Source organism: Mastigoproctus giganteus, chromosome 13, assembly GCF_048544385.1.
Source record: "Mastigoproctus giganteus isolate SK-2022 chromosome 13, ASM4854438v1, whole genome shotgun sequence".
NCBI lineage: Eukaryota > Metazoa > Arthropoda > Arachnida > Uropygi > Thelyphonidae > Mastigoproctus > Mastigoproctus giganteus.
The window spans coordinates 9,082,141-9,099,493 of NC_143587.1; the positions used below are offsets into that span (position 1 = coordinate 9,082,141).

The 17,353-nt window shown below is 37.2% G+C and overlaps 1 protein-coding gene across 3 annotated transcripts in view; it reads left to right on the top strand.

Moving 5' to 3' along the window:
- The window catches only part of trio (trio Rho guanine nucleotide exchange factor), a 996,553-nt gene that overhangs the window by 286,781 nt on the left and 692,419 nt on the right, over window positions 1–17,353 (top strand). For all 3 annotated transcript variants that reach the window (XM_090387950.1, XM_090387951.1, XM_090387952.1), the window contains exon 14: window positions 14,550–14,672. In XM_090387950.1, coding sequence (XP_090244076.1) covers window positions 14,550–14,672 — 123 coding nt within the window. The remainder of the gene's footprint in view (window positions 1–14,549; window positions 14,673–17,353) is intronic.

Here is a 17,353-nt window from a genome sequence, read left to right on the forward strand (position 1 = left end):
ATGGTGGGGAGTATGCATTGGTTCATTATTTTACGTTTCAGACAAACTGGGATATTGCTCTTCAGTATGTGACTATATTTCCTGAATGCTATCCATCCAAAATTTATTCTTCCCTTGACTTCCAGCCATTTATCATTATTACAGCTAATAACTTGTCCCAGATAAGTATATGACTCCACCTTTTCAATTACTGCTCCTTCAATCATTATTTGCCTTTCCGTGGCATACTTGTTCATCATTACTTTTGTTTTAGCCATATTCATCGACCAAAATCCTTACTAACTGTGCATAACTGATTAAGATTTTCCTCTAATTCTTTGGGATCGTGGCTTATGACCACAATGTCATCTGCAAATCGTAAATGGTTTAGGTACTCTCCGTTCACATTGACTCCTTTCTGCGACCAGTGTAATCTTCTGAAAGCTTCCTCAAGGGCAGCAGTAAACAGCTTCGGAGATATTGTGTCTCCTTGTCGAACTCCTTTCTCGATTTTAAATTTGCTACTGTCTTTGTCTAGTCTAATAAAGGAGGTAGCACTCTCATATATTTTCTTCAAAACCATAATATATGGGGTATCTATGCCTTGTCTTTCCAGTGCCCGTAACATTGCCTTATGCTGTATGGAGTCAAATGCCTTTTCATAATCCACAAATGCCAGGCATAATGGTGTTTTATATTCATTTGCTTTCTCCATTAGCTGTGATATTACGTGAAGGTGATCCATAGTTGAGAATCCTGTCCTAAAGCAAGTTTGCTCTTTCGGTTGATTCTCATCAAGTATTCTTTCTAATCTGTTAGTAATAACCCTTGTGAACAACTTGTAGATGTGGGATAACAAGCTAATTGGTCTATAATTTCCAGTTTCTGATTTATCTCCTTTATTATGCAGCAAAACTATGATTGCATTATTCCACTGCTTAGGCGTCACACCTTTTCTGATGCACTTTGTGAAGAGCCTTGCCAGTTTTTGTGTTATGTCTCTTCCTCCCAATTTTAACAACTCCACAGTAACTTCATCTTCCCCCGGGCCTTTCTGATTCTTCATTTTCTTCAGTGCATGTTCTTCCTCATCAGGAAGAATATCGGGTATGTCGTATGTGTTGCTACTTTGCAATCCATCTTCCCCACTGCTGGCATCATTCCCTTGCTCCTTGTATAATTCTCTATAGTAGTCTTCTGTTTGAATTATGCCTTCTCTGCTGTTTATAAGTACACCATCGCTATTCTTCAGTTTCAGTATCATTTATCTTTCTGTATTACTGCTCATGGTTGCTGATTTAAATCCTTTGTTTTCCCTTAATGCTTGTTCTACTTTTCTTGTGTTAAATCTTCTTATGGCCTCTCTGAGTCCCTTTCTAATGGCTTTGCATAACTCAGTATACTCAATTTTCTCCCTGGCAGTGTGTTTCTTGTTCTTCATTTGTCGTCTTCGGTTCATCATGACAAGTGTTTCTTGACTAATTTTTTTCCTTCCCTATAGGTTTCTTGGGCTTTATCACTTTTAGAAAGTTGTAGTATTCCTCATCGATATCTTTGTCCTGAGCAGTCTGCAGAAGCTCAAACTTGTTCTTAAGTTCCAGTACATACTGCTTTTTCTCCTCCTCTGTTATCTCAAAGACCTTTGTGTTATTTACTCGAGTCAGTTTTTTCCTTTCCTACATCTATATCAAGTGTACATCTTTCCATTCTGTGATCACTTCCAACATTTACCTTATTCAGAACGGTAACACCATTCACAATATATCTTCTGTTAGTGAGGATGAAGTCGATTTCATTAGTTGTTAATCCACTTGGACTCTTCCTTCTGTTCACCCTTTTCTTGAAAAAAGTGTTCATTACTGACAGTCCTTGAGATTCTGCAAATTCCACAAGTCTTTTGCTTCTTTTATTTCTTTCACCAATTGCAAAATTTCCTATAGTTCCTATTTCTGTGCTGCTTTGCCTTTTTCCAACTTTAGCATTGTAGTCTTCCATAATAATAATGTAGTAGGTTTTCTGCTCATCTAGAAGACTCTCAATTTCGGTGTACATTTCTTCAACCTCTTCATCATCGTGGCTCGATGTTGGTGCATAAATCATTATAATCTTTAGCTTGTACCTCAGAGAAATCTTGAGTATTAGTCTTTACACCCTTGGTGATGTACTTTTGAATTCCAAAATGTTGTTTTTAAAATCTTTATGGACCAGAAACCCAACTCCACCTTCACTCCTTTCACTTTTTCCATTGGTGTACAGCAGATATCCATTTGATAAACTTATAAGTGATTCATTTCTTCTTCTTGTTTCAGCCAAACCAATGATATTCCAATTCACATTTTCTAATTCCTTTTCCAGTTCTAATATCCTGTCTTCACCGATGAGTGATCTTACGTTATAACAGGCCAAGTTCAGTTTCCGTGCATGGCGGTGTGGTCGTACCCAGAGATTCTTAGCACCCTCTGCTTCCACTCTGATCCTATAGCTGCCGTAAGAGGGAGAGTGAAAGCTGCTGGGGACTGAGGGCCATTTCTTTTGTCGTGCTGTCATATGCTGGAGGGTTTGGTCTTTTCCTCTTCACGCTGACCAGGCGTCCTGAAGAGACCCACTCTACCCTTTCGTTGCCACCTAAGTGACGTAACAGGGCTTACCATTGAGAAGGTGTGCATGAGTGGATTATAGGGAGGCAGGCCAACCGGACTTCTCCTAAATCTTCTGTAATAGAGAGATATTGGATCCATCAGTGTTTTAGGCTGAGTGTCTGATAACACACAGGTACCTGTTCCCCTCTAAGTACTACACTTAAGGTAATAGAAAATGAAAAAGACCTGGGAGTGATTGTGAGTCAGATATGAAGTTTTCTGAGCAATGCAGACAGGCTGCCAGGCCAGGTCTTGGGGTTTTGTCAATGATATATAGTAATTTTGCTAGCAGGGAAAAGTAGGTGATTGTCCCTCTGTATAAGGCAATGGTCAGGCTACGCCTTGAGTACTGCGTACAGGTCTGGAAGCCTCATTTTAGGAAGGATGTAGATTTGCCTGAGCGCATACAGAGAAGGGCAACGAGATTGGTGAGGGGAATGAAGGAATTCTCTTACCAAGAGAGGCTTAAGTTCTGCAAATTTCAGTGGCTGGAGACTAGGCATCTGCGTGGTGATCTGATTGAGGTGTATTAAGGCCTTGAATGGGTTGAGCACGCTGAATTCTGATGGGAATCTTCGTGGAAATTTGCCTTTAGCCAGCGGGTGGTTAATTGCTGGAACAAACTTCCATCTGTCGTTGTGGAAGTTGATAGGTTGAATAAATTTAAGGAGGAACTGGATAGGCATTTGGAGGGAATGGTGTGATTTTTTTTTTTTTTTTTATGGCCGATGCTGCATAAGCTCATACACTTGCTTTCTTGCATCACATGCTACTACTTCTACTACTTCCACCTCTTCCTGCAGCTCTAATTAATCTATTAGTTGGTATATCCCCCTCTCCCCCGGGCTATCAGTTTTCTGACCCACCTAACACTGTTTCAATAGCATTAGTGAATATTCTTGAATCCCTGCTATTTAAATGTATCCCATCCTTTTAAAATAATTCTTTCCTGTTAACAAGCATAGACTGTATTTCATATATTAGTATATGAAGTAGTCTGTGTGAAATAAATCAGACTAAAATGTTTTTAGGGCTTAAGCTTCACTCAAGCTGCATAAAAGTTTGTGCAATGGAATCATGTTAATATGCAGCAAACTTTAAAATAGCTGAAAACAGCATTGTTTTAGATGCTGTTTTCAGCTATTTTAGAGTGCTGCATACTAACATGATGCCATGGCACAAACTTGTTTGGTCAGCCCTTGTATAACACGTGTTTTACACTACACGAATTCGATCATAAACGATTTATAAATAGGGGAATGATATCTTATATAACACGAACCGAATTCGCTTATGCACGATTTGCCTTGTGTTTACAAGAAATGGCAGTCGAACGCAGAATCACCCCAACCGAACGCAACACGATAGGAATAAAGAGAAGATTCTAAAAATGTATTTGTTTTTTATATCAGTGAAGGAGAAACACATTTCACCATAATAACGTAAAAACCAACACAATTCCAGCTATCGGTATAATCGCAAATGCAATTAGATCAAGTTTACTACCAGTTTATAAGAGATTCCACTAGCAGAAACCAACTGGAAATTGTTTTTATTGTTTTATGGTAGTAACCCCTAGAAATGTGCTTTAGTAAAATGTGAAGTGTTAGTAGTGTATGTCTGCCTTTACGGTGTTGTTTATTCAGTTGCTACATGCGCGCAGCTTTGTTTATGTGTATCAAACGTGCCTCCTCATTTTGTAATTGTGCTTTATTCCCTAAAAATGAGTAAAATACTTAAAAGGTGTGAGACTGTAAGACTGTAGATTCAGAGAGAAAAAGAAAAGCAATATCGATAAACAGAGGCCGACTGGGTCAAAAATTCTTACCCGGGAAAATCTGTAGTGGCCTCATACTAGCGTTTATGGTCAAAATCACACCGGCCTCCGGCCCACTGGGATTTCCCCGTTAAGGCTTATGGCCAGTCAATTGAGAAAAAATATGAAATTGTGAAATTCTTTGAGCGAAATGAAAGACCATGTGATATTGCACTTGCTACAGACCTAAATGAGGCAATGCCTAGAATTACAAAGAATGCAGAGAAAATAAAAACAACTTCCATAGCAGGAACAACTGAAAGTGTAATTAAAATCCATTAGATTAAGACACAAAGAATTGGAAGAGATGGAACAGCTGTCATCTGTTTGGATAGAAAATCGAACAAAAAACAAGTTTGCTGACGATAGAAGCAAAAGCATTGGCAATATTTTATTACGTTTATTGTGTTTAGTAATGTTTTGGTTTTGGTTTGTGTGTTCAATCTTGGGTGGTCGGCATCTAACCCTATTTTCCCCCATAGGGCCTGTTGTTTATATTGCACGATTTTGTATTGCACGAGGGTTTCTAGGAACACAACTATCGTGCTATACGAGGACTGACTGTACATAGTTTGTATGAACGTTTGACCAATTGCTCATGTTTGGATTAGTTTAAAAAAAAAAAAAATGAGGTGGTATTACAGCTCTAATTGAGTAGAAAACTGCATGTGGAAATATATGCTGGAATATAATATGACTGTTGTCGGATTTCACTACTTTATATGCATGCCCACATATTATTTTCTTCCACATCCTTGTGATAGCATTTCTTTGAAAAATGCACAGCCTAAGCTCTCTACTGATTTGCTGTAATAGCAAAATCATTAACTTTCCTCTTGCCAGATTTCTGTCCAAGAGTATAAAGAGAAACTTGTTATTTTATCTCTTTTTGATTTTGAAGCATCTAATTTTCTGACCTCTCTGAACTTTAGTATTCATTACCTTGGTAGCCAGAGGCACTTTGTTTTTTAAATTACTCTGAAAATTACTTCACTATTAAATAATTTCTCCAAATAATTTCTAAATTATTTGGAGTTCATAAAACTTCTTGGTGAAATGAAACTTATCAGTTTGAAGCTTATTTTCTATAAGAACTTAATCAAAAAAATTACAAGTAAATAGGATTATGGCTCCTGGATGGGAAGGCAGAGGAATTGATGAAGATGTTATTGAAAGAATTATTGATGCCCTATCAAGCTTTAACACACTTAAATGTCTTGTCACAATTTTGACATTTCTCTTGGATGAAAGCGGCTTTGTTATGAAAAAAACAATTGTTAGTGAAATGTCATATCTTTTTGCAAGTTTATGGTTTCCAAAAATTAGGATGGGTGGTAGAAAATTTTTCAGAAGTGAAACATCTCTATGTGTATATATGCTGTCAGCTATAGTGATCCTGAGAAAGGTGGGAAATTGGGCAGAGTTTCGTATCTCAATATGGCTTTTGACTTTCCCTTGGATGAAAGAGGAGGAGGGTATTTAAAGTATTGTTTTGCTCAGTTCAATGTGATTCAAGATGATTGTAAAGAGACAAACTTTCCAAATTATGTAGTAGAACTCTACCTATATAATGCATATTGTACAGTTCTGTGAGATATAGAAACAACATACACACACACATCAGAAATGTATAATAATGAATTATTGCCAAATTTAACAGCTGATAAACCTGGCTGCACTTTTTAGCTATGAAATGCTGCAAGAAATGTAATTAGCAAGTCTGGATTTGACTGTTGAAATCATATATTTCAATGATAAATGTATTTATTTATACAGAGTGTTTCGGTTAAAAGGCACTGAGTCTGTCTCACTTGTTTTTAGGTGTAGACAATTTATTGTTTGGACCTTTTTTTTTTTTTTTTTTCTATATTTCAACTGAAATTTTTGAATTTGATTTTAAAATTGACAAAGTATTACCATTTAGATTTTCGTAACTTCTAAATGAAAACTTTTCTTATTCGACTGTTTTTCTTCTCAGTGGAAAAGTTTTTCTCTATACTTGATTTAGTCTAAAAACATCATTGATGTACTTCTGAAATGTGTGTTAACTATTTTATTTAAAGAAGGAAAAAAATAATGATAACAGCATAACAGTCATAGCTTGAAGAGATGCAATAGAAAGTGCCAAACATGTACTGAAGAGCAAACATCAGAGATATCCATTTTTTTTGTTTTATGTTTTTTATTCAAATGAAATTGGTTTAAGTTCATTTCAGAAGTATAGAATTACATTTTAAGACTAAACCAAAGATGGGGAACAACTTTCCCATTGAAGGGAAAAAACAGTTGATTGGACAAGATTTCAATTTAAAAATCGTAAAATGTCTAGATGACAAACAGTGTAAACCTAAAATTAAGCAAGATGGACCCTGTGCCTTTTAATTGAAATCAGAATGAATTAATAGAAAAATACACAAAGAGGGAGCAATACTGAGGCTAATAGAAGAAAAAAAAAGTAAGAAAAAGAAAAGAATGAGATATAAAAAAATAAAATGAATTTTAAGAACCTAAAAGAATTATTAAATTATCTGAAATTAAAGGCTGGATCAAAGAGCCAAATTAGAAGTAGAGAAGCTGAAAAGGAAAGTAAAATATATGATTAATAAGCAAAGAAAAATAGTGAGCATCAAATTAAGGGTGAGAAGATAATAAAATAACTAAGAGAAAGAGAAAGTTTGATGCAAACTAAAGAAGGTTGGTACGTATATCAGATATTTCATCAGGGGGACTACACCTGACTGTGTACCAAATTACTGCATTTTTATACAAACTTAAGATTAAAAGTTATGGAAAGAGGGGGGAAAAATATATATAACCTTAATTTTTTAAATATAATTCCTCTGGATAAATTGGAGAATATAGAATATAAGTATTAGGGGGTGAACACTATACCCAATAGGTCAAAGGGCCAAGTTTTTTAGGTAACCTAAGTTGGACTTCTTTGTTGTACCCTATAAATAAACACACAAAATATAATAAAATAAAATAGTAAAATTAAAATGATGATGTAGCTAATTATAGATATATTTTCTATTTCTATTCCTCATATTCTTCTACATAACTTCATATATATATACAATATATATATATATATATATATATATATATATATATTTGTGTATATATATATATATATTAAAAAAAAGAAGGGCAAAAATGATAGATCTTCCAAAAACATAAGTAAGGTAGCCCCAGAGCAGTGTATATAATTAAGTTAAGATAATTAAATTAAAGTATAAACGAATTTTAAAAAAATGTGACAATGAATACGTTGAATTCACGTATATACCTTAAGTATATATGTGGTAAAAGAACGTAGTTTGGTATGTCAAAAAGGAATAGTGTTAATTTTGCATGTCAAATATAAGGAGAAGTAAATTTTGACTAAGAAATTTGGTGAAGATATAAATTTAGAATAACAGGCAAAGGTATAGAAATGGGAAATAAAACAGGTTGCTGGAATGAAAAAAGTAGTAAAAACAAAAGAAGCAAAAATAGGCGAGAAGAAGGAATGTAAGAATGTCTGAAACATACTCATATTTCACCAGTAGCCTAATGGATGGAAGAATGAAGAACGAAAAGTAAAAAGCAAAGAAAAGAGTTTAAAGTATACTAGGCAAGCTAGGTGTGTAAATACCCAAACTCTTGGAGAGGGCCTTGGCTAAGAGAGTGTTATCAGGAGAAACTAATACCAAAAGCCTGTGATATGTTTTGAAAACTATACAGTAAAAAATAAAATAAGTAAAATAATTAGTATGTAAAAAGGAATAGTATTGATTTAGCAAGTCAAAAATAGAGAGGTGAAATAGGTGAAGCCATAAATTTAGAAATAAAAAATATATTTTTTTATTTTAAGTGTAACAGGCAAGCAGTATAGAAACGGGAAATAAAACAGGGTAAGGGAAGGAAAAAAGTAAAAACAAGGCGAAAATAGCAAAGAAGAAGGAAAGTAAGAATGTCCGTATCACCCTCATACTTCACTAGCTCAACGGATGGAAGAAAGAAGAATAGAAAGTAGAATGATAAAAAGAAAAGAGAAGAGTTTAAAGGATACTAGGCAAGTGTAAATACCCAACCTCTTAGAGAGGGCCTTAGCAAAGAGAGTGTTAGTAGGGCCCTGGCTAAGAGAGCAACATGCCATAGATGAAAAGAATTCATAATACTATTTCAATTGTAAATGATTATTAAATGATATAAAAATAAAGATGAAAATAGACTTAGGGAGTAAAAAAAGCATTAACATCATTCAAGTAGAAGTCATATAATGCGATTACTTTCAAAGTAGTGGAACTACCACTATTGAAATTTACATCTATACAATTATCAAGTTAAAACTAACCAAAATGAAACATGTTAAATCCAAATTTATGTTTGATAAATGATGACATATTTTTAATGTTATAATTAATAAAGTTGAAGTGAAAAGTCATGTCTAATGGCACCAGGCCCCTTGTCTCCATATTCCCCAGTGTATATTGTTGTGCAAAACAGAATTTTGGGGAATATGGAGACAAGGGGCACCAGGCCCCTTGTCTCCATATTCCCCAGTGTATATTGTTGTGCAAAACAGAATCTCTTGAGGCAAGAGATTTAAAAGTCTATGGTTATTGTATATGTGTAAATGTTGTGTATCATTGTTCTTCTGGCCATTTAGCTTTTGTGGCCCACCGTTGCCCACACTTAGCCTTGTGGAGGCAGTCCAGATACCCAGTAGTTTTATTTTACTCTGGCAGGCCCTGCCACCAGTTTCCTGAGATTTCAGTGGCTAAGGCCTAAAAAAAAAAATGGGAAGAAGACTATAATTTTATAAGGCTGAAAGGTTTGTAAACAGTTGAATTTGGACATTGTTGAATTTATTTAGATTGTGTGGGGTGTATGCTAGTGTGTAGGCAGAGTAGGAGGGGGGGAGACTGAAGGTTGGAGGGAGTCAGAAGTCAGAAGGATGGGGACAAAGGCGAAGGCAACTCCAAGGATGGGCAGTGGGTCATGCCCATGCCCCACCAGGAGGGAGCACCCCCCCCCCCCCCCCCCGCCAAAGAAGTGGAGAGAAAGTGGGCCAAGCAAGGTGCAGCCGAGATTGGCAAAATGGCAAGGCAGCAGCGAGGCTGCAATCACAATCATGGTTGTAGTAAGTTCAATCCGGTGTTGGTCACATCAATGCCTAGCATTTGTCTCTCATTGGAATAGTTCCCTTCCAGTAGCAGTTTCATATATGCATTATTCACTGCTGGAGTGATTGCTGTCTTTTCAGATGGTTGTCTCTCGTTGGTGTCAGTCTCACTTGAAGTCAGCCCTGTCTGATGAATGGTCAAAATCAGGGAGGTTCAGGTCAGCGGTTAATGGTAGTCTCTCATGGGTGGAATGTCCCGTCCAGTGGCCGTTTCCATGCATGACAGTCATAGTAATTGAAATAGAGGCATGTGATGCAAGAAAGCAAGTGTATGAGCTTATGTTGCATCAGCCAAAAAAAAAAAAAAAAAATCACACAGCCATTCCCTCTAAACGTTTGTTCAGTTCCTCCTTAAATTTATTTAAGCTATCAACTTCCACAACGACAGTTAGAAGTTTCTTCAAGCAATTAACCACCCGCTGGCTAAAGGCAAATTTCCACACAGCTATTCTACAACAGTCTTTCCTCAATTTGAATTTATGCTCCCTTAGGTTTGTAATCTGAGCAAGTTGAAGAATCCCATCAGAATTCAGCATGCTCAACCCATTCAAGGCCTTATACACCTCAATCAGATCACCTCGCAGGTGCCTAGTCTCCAGCCACTGCAATTTTCTTAAGCCTCTCTTGGTAAGGGGACCCCCTTCTTTCCTCTCACCAATCTTGTTGTCCTTTTCTATACACGCTCAAGCAAATCCACATCCATCCTAAAATGAGGCCTCCAGACCTGTACACAGTACTCCAGGCATGCTCTGACCATTTCCTTATACAAAGGTATAATCACCTCCTTTTCCCTGGTAGCAAAATTCTTGTATATCATTGACAAAACCCCAAGACCTGCTCTTGCAGCCTGTCTGCATTGCTCAGAAAACCTCATATCTGACTGCACAATTACTGCCAGGTCTTTTTCATTTTCTACCACCCTAAGTGTAGAACCACACAGTTGGTACATTCCTCTGGGATTACTTTTACCCATATGCAGTACTTTGCATTTGTCGATGTTAAACTTCAGTTGCCACTTCTCAGCCCATCTGCCCGAATTTTCTAGATCCTGTTGCAGTAGCACACTGCCATTACTGTCATTAACAACCCTGCCAACCTTTGTATCATCTGCAAACTTGGACATTAAGCCTGATATACCTTCATCAGTATCATTGATAAATATACAAAACAACAGTGGGCCCAACACCGAACCCTGTGGGACTCCACTAATAACATTAGTCCACGAAGAGCAGTGTCCATTGATTGCCACTCTGTGTCTTACTGTACCACCCTTTTATCCATTGTAGCAACTTACTCTTAATACTATTCTGCTCTAATTTGTACAGTAGTCTTCCATGCATAACAGTGTCAAAAGCTTTCCTGAAATCCAAGTATATGATATCAAAATTATTTTTTGCATCCAGTTCCTTTGTAACCACATCATAGTATCCAATCAAATTAGTCAGACAAAACTTTCCCTTAACAAACCCATACTCTGTCTGAATTATTGCTGCAGTCTTGTCTAGATGATCCTGCAATGCATCTTTAACCAGTGACTCCATTATTTTCCCCAGAACAGAAGTTAAACTAACTGGTCTGTAATTACTCGTGTCACCCTTTGATCCCCCTTTGTGATTTGGGATACATTTGCACATCTCTAGTCCGTGGGGACTTCCCTTGAATCCAAGGATGCTCTCATAATTATGGCTAAGGGTTTGCTTAGTTCCTTTGACGCCTCCTTTAATAAAACTGGATAGATCCCATCCACCCCAAGTGCCTTTCTTATGTTTAACTTCAACAATTTCTCCTCCACTTTGCTCTCAGTTATTATAAAATCATTAAGCACCATGTTACAATTTGATAAACCTCTGGCATTTTTCTCCTTTAATAACTCCTCATGTGTGAATGTAGATGCAAAATACTCATTCAGTTTGTTCGCTATCAAGTAGGATTATCAACAGTCAAACCATCGATATCAAGTGGACCAATCTGATTCATCCCTTTCCTTTTAGAGTGTATATAAGTTAAGACATACCACTGCATATAAGTAAAGAAATCCTTGCTGTTTTTCTTAGCATCCTTTGCCAAAGATTTCTCATAATCTGCCTTCACTTGCCTAATCTCCTTTGTGACTTGATTACAGACTAGCTTATGTCTGCCATAGGCTTCTGTGTCGCCTGATAATTTATATGCATCCCATGCATTTTTCTTCTCTACCACGAGTCTCTTGTTGATTGCTTGTGGTGGGGGTGGGGTCCACCCAGTGGGTTTTGAGATAATTTGCCCTCAGTCTGTCTGTTATTCAGTCTGTTTGCTCGCTGTGTATGACATTTAGTGCTCTGCCTTGTGCAAATAGTTCTGACGTAAATTTAGTTAGGACTGTACTCTTTGAGCGAGTCAAGTTTGTTTGTTTGTTTGTTATTTGGTTTTTAGGAGCATTAGCAACTAAGGCCATATTGCTCCGGGATATGCGGTGGTTGTTCCCTGACCTTTCCACTTCCTCTGTATTTGGTGGCGACGGGCTCGAACCCCGGTCTAATCAAGAAGCGTGTGCTATGCACTGCTGCTCCTTCCCACCTGGCTACCGAGGCGCCGAGCGAGTCAAGTAGATGTGCTTCTAGGTTTTTGAGGAAATAGGTGATCACTGTCATTCTTTTGCAATGTAGGTCCTCATAGTTGGCACACTCAGACATGATGTGGGCCCAAGTTTCTATTTCCCCACAGATGCAATGTGGGTTTTCCAAGATTCCGAAGTAGGTTAATTTTCCGTTGAACACTCCATAGCCAGTTAGCAAATAGGTTGCATAGAGGTCTGACTGAAACCAGGCCTGTGGCTAGGGGTACATCCTATCGATGCTGGGCAGGAACTTTTTGGTAGTGGTACCCTTTGTTGATGCATTCCATCGGTCTTGCTAAGCCCTGTGTAGATGACTTTGAAGTTTGGCTTTCTCTGTGTTTGGGATCGCAGTGGGGTTTACAGTGATGAAATACAGAAACTCTGAAAAACAGGCCTGGCGAGAAAAAAAAAAAAAAGAACCATCTACTAGAATTTTCAAATTCCCAAACTATAAGCGTAATATGGTGAGGCAGGAAATTTTTCCCTTCCACCCTACTTCACCCTTTTTCGACTAATCAACACCTCCCCCTCCACCATGCTTTTGAAATATGGCAATGGAACATGCCCGGGCTATAAAAGACGGCCTTGACACGTATTCACTTTCCTTTGAAGATGGTATTAATGAAAAGTCCACATTCAGGTCTTCAGGACATCATCTCCCTTTATGCCTATAATTACTCCCCATGCAAGGATTTAGGACAAAAACTGGCTTTTTTCTTCGTCTTCCTTCCATATAATTGCAATTACACCTCACCTGGATGCAGCCATACCTGAAGAAAACCCCTGGTAAGAGTATTCTTCTGCCTTAAAATAAAATATATAATATTCGTTTAAAATTTCAAAAAATAGCCTATACTACCCTTTTCAAAAAAATCCACAAAGATTATTTTAAATCTATAATGAGATCGCAGATCCTCTACAAGGAAAAATTACATTAAATTATTAGCATTTGTCCGATTTTACAAAATTTAGAGGATCTCAACTACTCAAGTTGTCTGTCCAACTGTCTAATAAAGTTTCGAGACTTTAGGACCTCCATATATTTTTTTACTCTATGCCCTTATATCTGGGTGACAATGGTAGAGCTGTGGGTTGCAAATTCTACGTTAGTAGCTAATGGTTTATAGTTTCATATTTTAAGTCCAATAGGAGTCCAATATGTATAATTTCTTAAAGTTTATTCTTCACCTTTCCATCATGTATTGAGCATTGTTCTACAATAGTGGATTGCATGAATATCTTGATTCTGCCATACTGCAGTAATTTTCATTTAAAAATTTTGTTTATTTTTTAGCCCTTGGCCTTTTATGTCTTTTTAGTTCCTTGTCTTTTTCCCTTTGCATTTGTGTGTTTTTGCTTCAGCCCTGAAGATTTTCTGACAGAAAATTTTTATCAAAAAAATCAGTTTGTTAAGTATTCTTTTTAACATGCAGTTTTAATTTTTGTCATCTTAATACCTGTTGCTATGTATTCATGTTTGTGTTACCACTATACTTTCACTTTCCACTTTCCTTCTTGTTATTGTTTATTATATTATCATTTATTAAATAAATACAATGGTTGTATCTCTTTTTTGTCACCACGAAAATGTAAAATTTTAGTTCTGCATGATGGTAATGTCAAGCTTTTCAGTTTTAATTATAAGATTTTCTGTTTTACCATTTTACTGTTGAATTTTGTTTTGCATTTTAATAATAGTTTGCTTACCTAAATCAGAGTCAGGATCATTTAGTAGCATTGCCTTTTAGTATTAGTATTAGTAATGGCCACATGGTGCAAGAAAGCCTATGGCTTATGCTGCACCAGCCAAAAAAAAAAAAAAAAAAAAACCGAACGAAACAATGATAAAAACAAAAAATAAAATAAATAACTAAATAATAATAATTAATAAAAAAAAAAAAAAAAAAAGGAAATTAAACCTATCATCCTATGCGCTTCCCTTACCCAAAAGTACTATCCAGATGACCTTTGAATTTTCCCAAACTGTCGGCCTTTACCACCCATGAAGGCAACTTATTCCAGTAATTTATAACTCGCTGGCTAAAATAAAACTTCCTGCAGTCCAATCTAAACATTTCCCTGTGTAACTTTAATTTATGTCCCCTAGTTCTAGCATCATTTATAATCTTGAAAAGATCATAGACTTCATTCAGATTGCAGAATGGCTGACCTATTTTTAGTATATTAGTTACTCTGCCAAAAATTATGTCCATTATTGTATAGTATAGTTTTTACGTATTATTAATATTACTGTATTGTTATTACCTGTTAAAGTGTAATTCTGTATTCACTGTTTATTCATTTTTCATTAATTATGAATGATGAAATTTTGTTTTACATCCTTTCCAGGTTTTGGACTGGTTGGAAAATCATGGTGAAGTATTCCTTAGAAAAAACATAGGCATTGGTAAGAACTTTCAGAGGGCTAGAGCATTAGAAAGGAGTCATGAACATTTTGAAAATGTTGCCCAGGTAATTATCATATGTTTAAAGAAGCATACAAAAACAAGTTTTTTTAAAAAATAAATAATAATAATTAATAAAAGAAAAGGAAATTAAACCTATTATCCTATACGCTTCCCTCACCCGAAGGTACTATCCAGATGACCTTTGAATTTCCCCCAAACTGTCAGCCTCTACCACCCATGTAGGCAATTTATTCCAGTAAGGTCTTTGAGGTTGTCACAGACATTCCCTCAGATATGTCAGACAAGCTGTACTTGCTATCTGGGAGTCTAAAATGCTGATGGAACTGATACTCGGGTGACACTCAAGTCAAGTTGATCCAATTTCGGCGAAGTCCGGACGGTCTGTGACAGCCAAATCCTCTGCTTGCTCCTTCACGATGGTGAGACTGTTAGTAATCCTGGGTATAACCTCCATGCACAAGTACATGGTGAGTGACCACCCAGGTGTGAACCAACGTAAGCAGGGGTCGAGGTGTAACGCCCACACCACATGGTGGAATTCCGCCCCTCTATGTTACCAGGCAGTACTAGGTGGTAGATGACTCTCATCAACTGGTGAAATACCACCACTTTGCTTATTGGAGGCTTGAAGTCGTGGAACCTACGTTTAGTCTCTAGAGATAAGTTCCGGTCAACCCTTCCCTATCTCTTCCATCATGCAGTATGATTGATGAATTTTGAGGTTATGATGAACATCGTGGCGAGATCCAGTATTCCTTACGTTTCGAGGGTACAGCTTTAAAACGGTGTTCGCTGGCCAGCCGCTAGTTACTACATCGGACCGAACCTATTGGTAACTCTCTAGGAGGCTTCCGGATCAGCTAGTTTATAATCTTGCTACCTCTACTCTGCCAGATAGTGACTGGAGGGAGTCCGAGTACTGTGTATGCGGGAGCATTGTCGAGGCCACGTCATGTCAAGGATCTGGGTATATTCTTACCATGTGTATGCCATATCCAAAAATTTCATTACTTCATATAGCATGTCCCACCCACTTTTTCTTACTATTGAATACACTATGAATTGTCAAACTAATAGAGCAAGCTTATCTGCAAAAAGATCTAAACCTCCCAATCAGTTCCTAATTCATTTCACAAATATACGTGGTCTCAGTTCTAATCTCAACGATGTCCATTTCCACTTGCAGTCTGCCAAAACCCATGTACTTTTTCTGACAGAATCTCAGTTATCGGTTGATTCAGCTACTGCTCATCTCAGATGCCCAAATTATTTGCTGTATGATTCCTTTCCCCTCAAAGGTGGTACTTGTGCATATGTCCGTTCTGATATTTCCTGTCAGAGACTTGACAATTTGGAATCTCCTCTCTTTGATCTTCTCTGGCTTAAAATCTCTCTACCCCATTGTGTCAAATTCATCTGTTGTCTCTACCGTTCTCCCAACTCCACTAATCACTTGAAATTCTTTGATTCCTCTCTTTGCAACTTGACTTTCACCAGTCCAACTTTCCTTGCAACTTAACAGTGAGGTAATTTTCCTTGGTGATTTTAATGTTCACAACTCCAGCTGGCTTCCATTTTCTAGTCACACCGATCCAGCTGGTCGAGATGCTGAGGCTTTTGCAATTACTAATGACCTTGCACAGATTGTTCATTTGCTTACAAGAATATCGGACAATCCTAATCATACAGCCTACACGCTTGATCTTTTTCTCACAAACAACCCCTTCTAAGTACATGGTCAAAGTGAGAGGTCCTTTAGGCACTTCAGATCACAACTTAGTGATCTTAGTGATCTCACGGCTATTCACAACCTCGTGTTGTTTGGCATTACAAGAATGCAAAATGGGATGACCTGCGAGATTTCTTTTCTTCTATTCCTTGGTCGGATTACTGTTTTAAAACTTTTGATGTCAACGTTTGCTCAGATCATGTCAGTGAAATTATTCTTGCAGGAATGGAATCCTTTATCCCACACTCCACTTTAAAATCTCATCCTTTATCTAAACCTTGGTTTTCCAATAAATGTGTTAAGGCTGTTCAAGAGAAGAATGTTGCATATCGTAATTGGCTTGTTTCTAATTCCTCAGTTTCATTTTCTGCCTACACCGAAGCTCGCAACAATTGTAAAGCAGTTATTAATCAGTCCAAACTAGAGTTTGAACAGGCTAAGAGTAGAAAACTTGCTTCTTGCCCTAGTGGTAGCCGAGCACTGGTCTCTTGCCAAAGCTATTGGCTGCAAATTTTGCCCATCTCTGCTCCCACCTCTGTCCAAACCAGATGGTTCGGTTGTCACTTCAGCCAAGGAGAAAGCTGACCTGCTAGCATCCTATTTTTCTTCCAACTCATGTATTAATGATCTTGGTAAAACACCTCCCACCATTCCCAACACGCTCCATTCAATGCCTCCTGTGGTCTTCGGTGAAAAGGATGTCAGAAGGATTTTGATGAATCTTGATGCTAAGAAAGCTCCAGGTCCCGATGGCATTTCTCCACATGTTCTCAAAATCTGTGCTCCTGAACTTACTCCTATTATTTGCCACCTTTTTTCACTTTCTTATTCCAAAGGTGTTTTTCCTTCTGCTTGGAAATTTGCTCATATCCATCCATTTCATAAAAAGGGTGACAAATCCCTCCCATCCAATTATTGTCCCATTGGAATTACTTCTACTCTTTCTAAAGTAATTATGAAATCAATTAACCTCCAACTCTTAAAACTACATAGAA